The sequence below is a fragment of the Pleuronectes platessa genome, chromosome 3, assembly GCF_947347685.1.
Source record: "Pleuronectes platessa chromosome 3, fPlePla1.1, whole genome shotgun sequence".
Taxonomy (NCBI): domain Eukaryota; kingdom Metazoa; phylum Chordata; class Actinopteri; order Pleuronectiformes; family Pleuronectidae; genus Pleuronectes; species Pleuronectes platessa.
The window spans coordinates 6,306,412-6,319,397 of NC_070628.1; the positions used below are offsets into that span (position 1 = coordinate 6,306,412).

Below are 12,986 nucleotides of genomic sequence, written 5' to 3' on the forward strand. Positions count from 1 at the left end.
TAAAAACAAAATGTCCAGACGTTTGCTCAAGAATAAACTGCATCATTTGTCCACCTAAACTTTCCACTGGAGGAAACTGACATTTCTCCAGATGAACTAAATCCAACTCGAAGTCAAGATTAAAGTAAAACTTCAGTATTTCAAACTACTAATGTTAGTTTGGCCTTTACAAAATCCCTTGTGCAGATTAAAACAGCAAACAGTAAACATGAACAGTATTTTTACCTTGTTCAAAAAACATCTTTATTTAAACTTGGGTAAAATTAAACCATCTTTACAACATGTATGCAGATTCAGCAGTATGTACATCTCGTAGAAGAATACATCTAAAATAGATACTTTTAAAAAAGGAGTAAAACTACAGGATGTACATGATGAAGACTCGACGTGGTCCATTTCTCAACATACAACACAGATAAAACAGACGAAAGCACAGAAGCTTTTTCATCCACACACACACACACACACACTCGGAGTCTCAGTCCCAGAAGACACCGGTCCAGTCGGGTCACAGATACACAAACGAACCAGAAGAAGAGTGGAGAAGGCTGTCGACCATTTCAACGTACACATGAATTTGAACAGTGGGCGAAACTGAACGTTGAACTTTTCCCTAATGGACTCATTTAAAATGAGTCAGATCCTGTGATGTGTCAGTGATCCGGCTCCCTCAGATTACATCAGTGGGAATGTGTTTGTCAGGAGTGAGCTTCATCAAGAGAGTTAAGATATCATGAGTACAAGTGACTTTCTATTAACAATAGAAAAGGAAACCAAAAAAATAGAACAATCAGTGGCTGAGAGACTGGAATAAATTCTTCATGTACAAAACACCTGGGGGATTAATCGACAGGGGGCGTCAAGGACGACAAAATCATTACACTGCAACCCACGGATAAAATACAGGAGGATTTAAGTCTGTCCCGTCCGGCACGCGGCCGCCAGACTGGGAGAAGTGGTCGGTGATCGAAGACATCTGGGGTTTTAATGAGCGGCGATGGGGGGTTTGCTCTCCGCCAGTTTCTCCACCATGAGCTTGGCGTAGCGGATGCGGCTCGCCAGCTCCTTGCAGCAGCCGAACTCCTCCAGCAGAGACAGCTTGAAGGTGTGGAACTCTCGCTTCTCGTCGATGTACGTCACCGCCCCCATGAGCGGACACAGGATCAGCTTGGTGTGGTCCTGGTAGAGGAGGGACAATGGAAACATCATGAGATGAGGGAGGGGGGACAAGAACTGCATCCAACAGCTAATATGAGATGGATGAGGTGTCGGAATCAATGTGGTTTTCATCGTGGAGAGAATGTGGATGGAAGAATACTAAAACTTCTATAAGTGATAAGAGGAGGAGGAAGAGGAGGAAGAGGAGGAGGTGCGTCACTCACCTGGAAGAAGTTGATCTGAACGGTGCCGTTGGACAGGTGCAGGACGATGGCGCTCTTGGTTCGGAACCAGAGGGACAGATACGGCAGCCGGGCCAGCTCGTCCCCTTCCCGCCGCGCCATGTTGGCTCCGGCCTTCAACAGGTGCTCGCTCATGTAGTTGCGGAAGTATTTCAGCAAAGTGATCTACAAGAAGAGTGAGTAAATAAATGAGTGACAGGTGAAGTGATTTGCAGAATCAGCTCTATTGTCTCATTAAAATAAAAAGCTGAAAGAAAATTTATTGAAATCGTCCTTGGCGGCTCCTGACCTTCTTGTTGAGAGCAGTCGGGTACGAGCGCACGCTGAGGTAGGACTCGGTCGCCGTCTTGTCGATGTACTGCAGACTGTCCCCGTCCGTGTACATGATCAGACGAGTGTAGTCGTTGAACAGCACGCCCACGCTGTTGTCACAGAGCTGGTAGCCTGAAACACACACATATATACAAATAACAGATTAATACTTCAGCCTAGAAGAGGACGATTGTGCAAACTAACGTGAATGTATTCAATTCTGTTGAGGGCCAGTCGGTGCAGAACATGTTTTGCTGCTGGCAAGTGATTTTCAAGTTTCGAAACACTAGAGTTATAAGCCAATCATCTCTTATCGTAGAATTAAAAATGTTTGACTTGGTCAAGAGACATTTAAATTTGTACCGGAGGTTTGTAGTGAGTGTGATATTCAAATTTAAAATACAGGAGAATAATAAATTTGTTCCTGCAGTATGTATTTTAGTCCAACCTGCAAATCTTTACAACAAACAGTGAGACATGCTCATGTGAATCCAGGTCGGTTCATGTATCCAGATCACACAGTCCAGATCAGGGATGTGGTGAATTTGCAGAAGGAACTGTTGCAGCTACAGATTTCTGGGTCAAGGACAAAATGTTTCAGTCTGTAGTTTTAAGATTGTTCACGGTCGCTCGGATATCGTTAAGATTAAGTTGGATTTTTATTCTTTTCTGCACAGAAGCTCAGCAAACCCGCTGGTTCATCTTAGATCAGGGTTAGTGACACAGTGGGACCAGGCCTAGTTGGTTTCATCTCATCTTATCCTGATGTCTTGATATAGTTTTATTTATTAGATCTGATCCTTTTTTTCCCTCACGTGTTTTTATCTGATGGCTGATTTAAACAGTTTAATCCTGGTGTTGTAATTTAAGCTCAAAATGTGCTCTGAAAATAAAGTGAATAACCAAAACACCTCAACTTGAAGAATGAAAAGTAAAACGTTATAATTTTGAATCTATGTGGCAGACGGCTTTGAAGTCAGACCAATTCTCACCTAATCCGTATTTGTCCGAGTAGTCGACCCACTTGCTGATCCAGAAGATGGGGATACAGGCCGGATCCTCCGCCTCATCTGTCAAACACATAAATAGAACAAATCCTTGTTGACACGGGCAAAACAACAGATCACACAAACCAATACGATGCAACATGGAAACAAGTGTTTACACATGAGAGTGAAGCGGCTGCTCACCTTGGCGTATGATTGCCTTCTCGGAGGGTTTGGCAGCGATGATGGTGTTGAGCTGCACCAGCAGGTCCTTCAGGTGGGACTCTGGTGTCGTCTCAGCCTCCCTGCACACAAAGACAAACGTTCATCATCTACATAAACAGCAGGTCCAAACGTGTGGTGGTGAATCGAAAACAACTACCATGACACAATGTGACAGAAACTAAACAAATCCAATTCTTGAACGAGGAGGAAGTGGATAGTTTGGCTCTGAGTTCAAGTGACTGTCCAAACCTCCCACAGCTCGAGAGAACTAGTAAATAATTTAAATAGTTCCCAGATTGAATAATACTCATAATTCATCTGTTGTAGAAACATCTCTCACCTGTGCATGGGCTCGTCTTTGGGTTCCATCTTCTCTGATCCAGCTGAAGAGAGAAAAAACTAGTTAAACACATTATTCAGGAGATTCAACCTCCTTTACTCGTACAACATATTTAATCTGGGGGCTACTTTGGGGATTCATAATCGACTGTGTGCTGTTGGGACCATTACCCATGTTGTTAATGGCCGTCAGGGGGCGTCTCTGGCTGAGCTCCGTCGCGGTGGAGGGGGCGATGGAGAAGCGGGGGGGGACAGTGAGGCAGGTCGTGGGCAGGCGTGTGGGAACGTAGCCGGACGTGAAGAACTCGTCGGCTTCCACCTCGGCGATGTTCGGCCTCTGGGCGGGATCGGCGTGCAGCATCCGCTTGATGAGGGCAGCTGCGGCCGGGTTGATGTGCTGCAGAGAGGATTCAGGTTTAACACAAACAGTATATTTGATAAAACTGTGAAAACAGACTGCATTCATCAGTGCAGCTTACCCAGGGGATGGTGTAGTTGTTCTTCTTGATGCGGTTGTAGGTCTCCTTCAGACAGGACGTCTCGAATGGGGGTTTACCCACCAACAAAGTGTACCTGAGAGAAAACACACAGGGGGAGGTTGAATGGACTGAATCACGTGGAGATGTGCTGGGGGGGGGGGGGTGGGGGGGGAGATTTTATATTCAAACTTACAATATACATCCAAGCGACCAGATGTCCACTTCATAGCTGTGGCCCTTCTTACAAAGCACTTCTGGTGCGATGTAGTTGGGCGTTCCGCACAACGTCTTCTTCCTCTCGCCATCGAACTCGATCTTAGTGGCCAGGCCGAAGTCCCCTGGAGAGGAAGGAAAGAAGCACTGGTTTAGTTTCTGTGTTTCCAGGAAACACTTGTGTTGTTTTTTTTCCCCCACTGACATGTGAGCGTTTAATACATTTCCCCAGCAGACTGTGGAAACTACTCATCAAGGAAGTAGTAAATGTCGATTGTGAAGGATGGGTGTGTCCTATTGTTTATTACTCAACTCAGGTATGTTCCTGGGTATGTGTTGTCTCTGGTATTTATCACCGTACCCTCTTATTAGTCCCAGAAGCAGCCAAGTTTGACGGTGGGCAAACCAAACAGCTGAACGTACCTATCTTGACCTCCATTTCATCGTTGAGGAAGATGTTGCCCAGTTTCAGGTCTCTGTGGATCACTCGGTTGTCGTGCAGGTAATGGACGCCTTTGAGCATCTGCGTCATGTAGTAGCGAACCTCCGGCTCGGTCACGGCCTTACGGCGCTTGTGCAGCTCCAACAGGGACTGATGTGGGGAAGGGAAATTAGGATTAGCAGGCATATCATCAAGGCAATGGAGGGGGGTGAAGAAACACTCTAAGACTGATTTTAAAGGGATAGTTCACCCAAAAAGTTAGATTCACTCAATATCCACTCACTGTTATGTCAATGGAGGGGTGGGTAAAGTGTACGTAAGCCCCGACATTCAAATTAGTTCGAAACTAAGTCCTTTACACCGTGTTTTTAACCTAAATGACCAGTCATCCAACTCCGGAGCCGTTTCCCACTAGGATCAGCCACATTAATGCTAAAAAAAACATGGTGCATGACTTAGTTTGAGTGGAATTTGAATGTCAGGGCTTGTTTGTAAAAGTAGTCACCATCGACTTCAATAGTTCTGAATTTGGCTGCCACACTATTAACCCCTGAGACTCCGGGAGTCTTTAGTGGACATTTCACCCACAGCTCAATCGACCTAGTGGTGAGTAGATATTCATTTTGGGGTGAACTATCCCTATAAAAGGAATATTTATGGTGAAATACTCGGATTTAAAAGCATTATGGTGAAAGGCCTGGACAATAAATTCAAACAGATGATTGGGTCAGTATGAAAAAGGTTGATAATAATAAAGGATTGTCTCTAAAAGTCAACTTAAAAAAGGCACATGCATGATTTAAAAACACCCCAGATTCATTTTTTCGTTGCCTTTCCCCATGACTTCCGCTGCCTCCACTGGAGCAGGGTGGACAACGGAAGACAACCCGTGTGACAACGGTTGGAGCAGGGTGTGCACCGCCGACAGTTCGAGTCCCCTCGCCCCTCCACAGACCACTCACCCGTCTCCTGCAGATCTCCAGCACCACGAACACGAAGTCCTCGTTCTCGAAGAAGCCCTGGAAGCCCACGATGTTCGAGTGGTCGAGGCTCTTGTGAATGGCGATCTCCGAGGTCATCTTCTCCCGCTGGTGCTGCTTCAGGATCAGGGACTTGGGCACGATCTTCCCGGCGAAGACCTCCTTGGTCTCCATGTCCGTGATTTCGTAGCACTTGGCGAAGCCCCCTTTGCCGAGGAAGCGGCCCCGCGTGTACCGCTTCATGGTGCGAGGGTCCACCAGCACATCGGGGATCTCCTTGAGAGGAGCCGATTTAGGGTCGACGTGGGCCGACGGGTTCGCCGGCTTCGCTACACCTGCGCTCATTTTGGACTAAACTTCTCTTCCGCGTATTTAAAAGTAAAAAAAAAAGAAGCTAGATTAAAACTGTGCAGCGGTTTAAATGTCGATAACCGCTCGAATCGGTGTCGGCTCAGTCCAGGAAGCTAGTTAGCTCCCGTGCACCGCTAAATTCAAATCAAAACCTCCGGTCAACCGGCTGCAAACGCGGACGTTACTCAAATTGCAGCCTCGGCATCGAACATGTGGCGAATATTAGTTTAAAAACCTGAGATTGGAGGTGGAAGTGGTCGCGGGGCTCTTCCCTCGGTGGCTGCGGCGTCTCCTCGTCCCGTCTTTTGACAACAGGCTCCGAGACAAGTTTAAAATGCTGCCTCGCTCGTTGCTGCGCCCTCTGATTGGTCCGCGAGATTTGAATTCTGAAGCGGCGCAGCAAAGCATCGTGGGAAGTTCAGTGCGAAACTGGCCAATCAGGGGCCGAGATTGGAGAAGTCCGCGGTTTGATTGGCCGAGCGTCAGTCGCTGGTGGCGTCACGGGTTCCTGACGGGAAATGTAGTTCTACTGGGTTTTAATCAGCACAAACAGGATCAAAGTCGATGTTGGGGCCATTTAATCTTTTTTACTTTCAATTTCTATTTCAGTAAAAGCCTTCTTGTTGGATCGTGACTGTAAATGTGACATTTGTTGATTTTTCTTTTTTCTTTTTAAATTTGTATGTGTTTATGTATGCATGTATGATATATAAATGGCGATATGTGATATACGTATATGTGTATGTATAATCACTATTTTATTTATTTCTACTGTGAGGGAATGTTTTTGAAATCAGAAAAACTAAATAATAAGCTTCTCCCAAATCCCTTTTAACATTTCAGTCAATAAAAGTTTTAAACCACTGAAGTAAATGAAGATTTATGAGCTTCCGGCCCATTGGTTATCAATGACAGACTATAAACTGAAATGATTATCTGAATAGTTGCCTTATAAATGGTACAAATTCTGCCAGATAGGTTTGTTTAAATAAGAATTTATTGTCCATGATATAGAAAGTTGTCTTTGGCTCCACAGATAAACAGCTATATATATTACAATTAAAAATAATAAATCCAAAGAGCTCGGACTTCAATCAGTTAAATACAGTTCAATATTTCTGTTTAAAACACCTGCAGTTCAAATTGTGGATGCAAAGGATGCAACAGATCATAGCTTTCTTTTGTTTATTCAGCTAATCTATGAAGTTACATAATCCAATTTTGTAAACAAGCCGGAAAATGAAATAAGCAACAGAAAAGGCCTCACCCTTAATGATTACAATCAAGTGACACATCTAACAGCATTCTTTAAAAATCCCGAATGAAGAGAAGAGATGCTGAAGAAACGTTTTTGTGATAAAAAAGGATATACAAGGTCTTTAGATAGATGTGTTGAGTGGGAAAACACTTTGGAGACATAACCACTGAAGCAGCTCTTTGTCCACAGATATCACAGTGAAATCTGGATCCTATAATGTTTTCCACAAATAGAATCAGGAGACTTGAAGCTTCCACTCTATTCAATTTGTCTTAAGTAAAAGATTCATTGGTGCCAGCTTCTCAAATTTGAACATTATCTACTTTTCTATTTTTTATAGACTTAATAGATGTTTTGAAGATAGCCTGATTGTTGGCTGCAGCCGTATAGTTCTCCTATGATAGAGTTACACGACAGGTCCTGTTTTTACATGTGTTAATTCCTTGTCACAAAGGAAACAAAATGAACAATGTAAACTAAACCAATCAAGGTCCTTAAAGTAGAATTTGACATGAAGACAAAAGATAGAGAAGCCGTCTGTTTCAGTCGTGAAAAATCTTTTCACAAACTCAAGATTAATCCATTTTCTGGATAGAAACTAATTAACTGTGCTTTGGGGGTTTGTTTGGTTTGTAATTCTGCTTTAGTTATTTTATGCCACTGGAACAAAGCTTGGTTTTGAAAATGTCAACAGTTTCACAGTCTCACAGTTATATTGAATAATTTGTTATATTTTCAATGTACATTATGCAATTTTGTGAATGTAACATCCATGTCACATCAAAACCCTATTTCAGTTATCACAAATAGGCTTTCATCTGTTTTATTTTGGTCCTCTGAAGCACAACTCCTCCTCCTCTTCCTCCCTCTCTTCCTCTCTGTTATTGTGTTACAGTTACATCCGTTTTCAGCAGCAGATTATTTAAGTGACATAGAGACGAGTGGTGGAGGATAAGAGGAGAACAAGTGCTTGAGAAGAGGACTGTGAATGAAAAGACTAGGGTATGATTAGGTTTGTATATCCGCTTTGTTGCTCTTGACAGTGTGTGAGTGTGTGTGTATGTGTGTGTGTGTGTTATTGTGTTTACCATCCAAAGCAGCACGACATGGCTTTATGCAAGGAGCAGCGATCTTTATGAAACACTGACTGACATGCACGACTAAAAATAGAAGGTGATTTAAATGATGAAATAATCTCATGTCTGAATTGATGCACTGACCAGCTGGGACAGGTTTGAAATGTGCATTGTAAATTCAAGCTAAATCTCTGTAGGATGACCCAAAATCCTATTACTAATGAAACAGACAGTGACAGAAAAGGTTTTTCTCTATCCATAATATGGAGAGATGAGGAAATAGATTAGACATCACGATCTTCGATAAAAGGTAAACATTCAAAGACTAAGGTTATGAGGTTGTAGACTTATACTGAGCAGGGTTGGTGTTACAGAGTTTAGTAGAAAAGGGACAACATCATTACACTGCTGATGGAAGAAGATACCTCATTCGTGTACTTGTACTTTTTTGGGCTCAGGAGAGAGCGGGTCGTCCACTAACCAGAAGGTCAGCGGTTCAATCCTAGTCTCCACTATTCAATGTCCTTGAGAAAGTTACTGAAACCCAAGCTGCCTCTAGATGCTGTGTGGACAGTGAGTGTATGTGTGTATGATACAGAAGGTACTTATACTGCATTATTGGTTGAGTGGCAGAACTGTGAAGCATTTCACACCAGGCCTTTAAAAGACTGGAGAAGTTGTGTTACTTCATACTTCCACTTGACTAAATTTATATCTGTATCAGCTTCATAATGCCACGCAGAAGGGGAGAGGGGGGGATGATTCTACCTCAGTCTGCCCTCCCCTTCTCTACTCTTCAGTTTTCATTATATACCAACCCGCTGTCCATCCCTTCACTGGCTATAGCCCAATGCACAGACTTTACCAATTACATATTCTTATATACATATACTTAGAAATATATATTTTTTCTGTTTCTGTTTCTGTTTTTGTTTTTCTTTGCTTTTATATATATATATATATATTGTACTATCCACTCCAGCAGCACAATAACACTTTCCTACTGGACACTGACACAATCTTTGCATTCTGTACGATAGGGTCAGACCCATTCCTGTATCTGTTATATGTTCTCCCTATGTATATGTGATTATGTATGTATGTCGTAAGGTGTATAAGTGTATAAGCTACTGATTGACCTAAATATAAACATTATAACTGTGGTGAAAGCTGACTTCATTTCAAATACTGCACATGCAGAGGTCTCATATATTTACTTTATATAAGTAGCCTATATTTTGCTGCTATTTGCTATAGATTAGTTTAATTTCTTCTTTGTGGCATTTAGAGACTTTTACTCTTTCAACTGAAAGTGTTGGAGACAGCAGACAGAAATCACAAAAGCAGTTTTTATTGACATAACGTAATGTAATTATATACACAAAACACGTAAAGTGCATGACAAGTGCGCACGCGACCATAACTGTCCAGACTCTGGAGAGTCTCATGAGTTCACGTTGACTCCAGCGTGGAGGTGATGAGCAGCAGCAACATCTGGACACGAGCAGACCAGCTGCAGAGTCCTCCATCGGTTCTACGACAGCACGCAGCTGTTGCTCTTCCTCAGCGGGGGCCTCTTCTTCACCACGGGCCGGGGCAGCAAGTCTCTTCGCCGGTTCAGCGCGGGGCTCAGCCGGTGCGGAACATCCACCTGCTGCAACAGCGCGCGGAACACCCCCATCGCGTTCCCACCTGTGCGCGCGGACGCCTCCACGAAGTTCGCGTCCCACTCGCCCTCCACTGTGGACATGACGTCGGCCGCCAGCAGCGCTCGCCCCTCGGCCTCGGTGAGGTCGGACTTGTTGCCCACCACGGTGATGGGCGCGCTTTTGCCGCCCCGCAGCTCCAGGATCTCGTCGCGGAGCCGGCGCACCTCCTGGAAGGAGCCCGGGTCGTCCACCGCGTAAACCAGGGCGAAGGCGTCGCTGTGTCGGATGCAGAGCTCCCGCATGGCCGGGAAGGAGTAGCTGCCGCTGGTGTCCAGGATCTCCAGCCGCGTCGTAGCGGAGTCCGCGGTGTCGTACTCCAGCACGTGCAGCTCCTCCACCGTGCGCAGGTACTCGTGCTCGAAGCGGTTGTGGAGGAAGCGGCGGATGAGCGCGCTCTTGCCGACCCCCGCTGCTCCGAGGAGCACCAGCCGCACCTTGTTGGGACGTCCTGACGTAGACATGCCAGTCCGAGTGTCCCAGAGCGAACAGCTGACTCCCCCGAGAATAAAATACCTGCTGGCGGCGAACTGGACCCTGTGCTCTCCGCTGCAGCCACTGCAGACTCCTGCTCTGCTCAGATTATCCGTGCGTATTTATAGGCGGAGCGCGCACGCCCTCCACCAATAACATCCTTATCTTTCGTACTGGGGGGAAGCATGATTCAAGACACACACCCGGACAGGTCGACAACAGCCAGTCAACAAACACCTGCAGGGCGCACTGACACTGCAGCGTGGAAACATGCATGAATCTCACGCCTTTTCACTGGTATGTCAACAGCCATATAGTCATATAGTCATATAACCGAGGGAGTCACTCTGTCCTCAGCCACAAACGAGCCATGGAACTGCAGCCTCTATAGAAACTGGGAAATTAGAGGAACAAGCAAACAGTCATATTCCACAAATGAACTATTAGTAAGTGCATATTCAACAGGCCACTGGGTCAACACAGGATTTAACCTACTCCGTGAACAACAGGGAATGAAGCTACTTAGATTCAAATTGAAAGGCTATAGAATTATTATCAGCAACATTATTGAATTAAGTAACACTTAGTATAGATAGCAGTACAGCTCCTGTTTTATATTAGTACTTATTTTAATTATCTGACCAGCCAGGTGAGTTTATCAGTGTTGCACGTTTAATAAGGCAAATAAAAGTGCTCTACATTAAAGATATCATTGCGATGGAAAGCCACATTAAAATCAACAGATGAAAACTTAATTCACGACACGATAAAATACTGTAATGGATTAAAAAGTACTCTTACCCTCACAGTTATACTTAGATATAGTACTTTAGTAAAAAATACTTGGTGACAGTTCACCACCGCTGAAATTAAACCGTGGAAGATATTTTACACGATCCCCACGTGGTTTTATTATTGTGTTCCTTCCAAGGAACTCCTAGCCGGAAGTCTGCCAGTCATTAAGCTATGGTCATTCATGCACACACACATGCACGCACACAGACACACACACGCATGCACACACAGCCAATACCCAGACCAGTGCACTCATATTTACTCCAGGTATGAGTCATGGAAGGTCTCTCTCTCTCATCCTCCACATGCTGTTTGCCACAAACACACACACACACATTGTGTTGCCTGCATGAACATGTGTCGCACACATCCTGTTATTAAAAACACTGGAATGGTGTTTGGAGGATCGGGGCAGTTTTGGTTTTGGTCAGCTTGTTTTCTAATCATGCATGAGTGGATTTAATGGTTTGTATAATGTGAACAGGGTTAATACTTATTTGAGTGGACCACACCCACAGGGGGTTTCTGAACTTAGTGCAGTGGCAAAGTCAAACGGGCTGATAGCACTCGTGAGCTTTTCAAGGGACCTGGAGGCCTCAGGCAAAAGGGACCAGTGTCCTTCCAGCCTTCAAATGACTCTTTTATCTCAAAAATTATAAACCAAGTGCAAACTGTACATTCATAAACTGTTTAACAATGTAAGAAGATGTGGATACCAAGTGATTGACAGTTAGTACCGTACAATGGGTAAAGGTTAGATGTGCATGTATTCCAGCTCTCAGTGAGGCTCCACCCCTGTTCTGCCAAACATGGTTAATGTCAACAACAAAAAAATGGCGCTGGACAAAATAATAAAAACACTGAAAAAGAACGGTGGATATTACCCATGATCCCCGGCTTCCTGAATCAGAAGAGCGGCCGCTGTCACAAATCCACTAAGCTCTGTTTAGAATTCTTAATATTTTAAAAGGTTCCTGCTGAATATTGGAGATAAACACAGTTTTTTAACGACTCCTAAGTCTATTCCACTTATCTATAGTTCAGCATTTGAACTCCTAGGGCCTGATTCTGAAACCTGAAGTTATGAATAAGTCGGTTCCACGCTCGTCACAGGAAATCCTATCCCCTTACTTCTGGTAAGGGGATAGGATGGGGGGGATAGGGGATTACCGATGGGTGACACGTGGTGCATACACATAAATAATCCCAGTCACATTTACATAACATAATAAGCCATTCTCCCCTTGTTGCTGACTCACACTGTCTGGCTGGACGTGGCTATCGGTGGACAAACAGATAACGTGATAATTTGTCAATGTGTTTGTGCCTTTGTGTGCTTTCATTCGTTGGTTCTGACTCGTATCTCTACCCTTGAAGAAGGTCAGTACCACGACCCCACCGATAAACTCACCACTGCTGCACCAGCACTTTCTTTAGATGCAAATACCCTCCAATAGCAGCATTTTATCAGAGTAACGACTTATCATGCAACAGTTTGTGTTTGCTTTCTTCATATTTGATCGTTGTCTCATTGTAATCTCTTTTTTTTTTGGATTCTTGCTTCTCTTAAAGTTTGTGTTACTATTCTTGATTTTAGATCTCATGTTCCCTTCTTATTTCTTCCTTGAAACTGGACGTTCTCCTCACTGAATCATAACCCATATCTCTCCTCTCAGATGCATCAACACAAAAGACACCCTACTCTTTTTTCTCCAGGTCAACAAAAAACCTTAATTTTCTACTACACAACTTCTCTTCTCATCTTTCTCAGATGCAATATTAGCTTGTTTCTGGCAGGCAAAGAGTCCGTCATGTGTTTTCTCTTATGGATGATGTTGCACAAACAGGATAACAAAAATAATGTGAGTTGAAGTATTATTGTATTAGCGTGAGCACAGTAGAAGCTTCAATCTGATTAGGGAGTATCACATGTCTGTGTTATCCTGAGCT

General features: G+C 44.1%; 2 protein-coding genes across 2 annotated transcripts; both read right to left on the bottom strand.

Moving 5' to 3' along the window:
• Window positions 1-218: 218 nt before the first annotated feature.
• On the bottom strand, window positions 219-6,088 carry plk1 (polo-like kinase 1 (Drosophila)). Its single transcript, XM_053418563.1, has 11 exons — window positions 5,359-6,088; window positions 4,378-4,546; window positions 3,935-4,079; window positions 3,742-3,835; window positions 3,434-3,659; window positions 3,264-3,306; window positions 2,903-3,003; window positions 2,705-2,782; window positions 1,690-1,844; window positions 1,383-1,565; window positions 219-1,179 (listed from the first exon to the last, which is right to left on the bottom strand). The coding sequence occupies exons 1-11, from the start codon at window positions 5,719-5,721 to the stop codon at window positions 985-987; spliced, it is 1,752 nt and encodes a 583-aa protein (XP_053274538.1). The 5' UTR covers window positions 5,722-6,088; the 3' UTR covers window positions 219-984.
• A 3,507-nt stretch (window positions 6,089-9,595) lies between these two features.
• Window positions 9,596-10,231, bottom strand: rasd3 (RASD family member 3). Its single transcript, XM_053419368.1, has one exon. It carries the CDS (start codon window positions 10,229-10,231, stop codon window positions 9,596-9,598), a length of 636 nt encoding a protein of 211 aa, XP_053275343.1.
• Window positions 10,232-12,986: the final 2,755 nt, after the last annotated feature.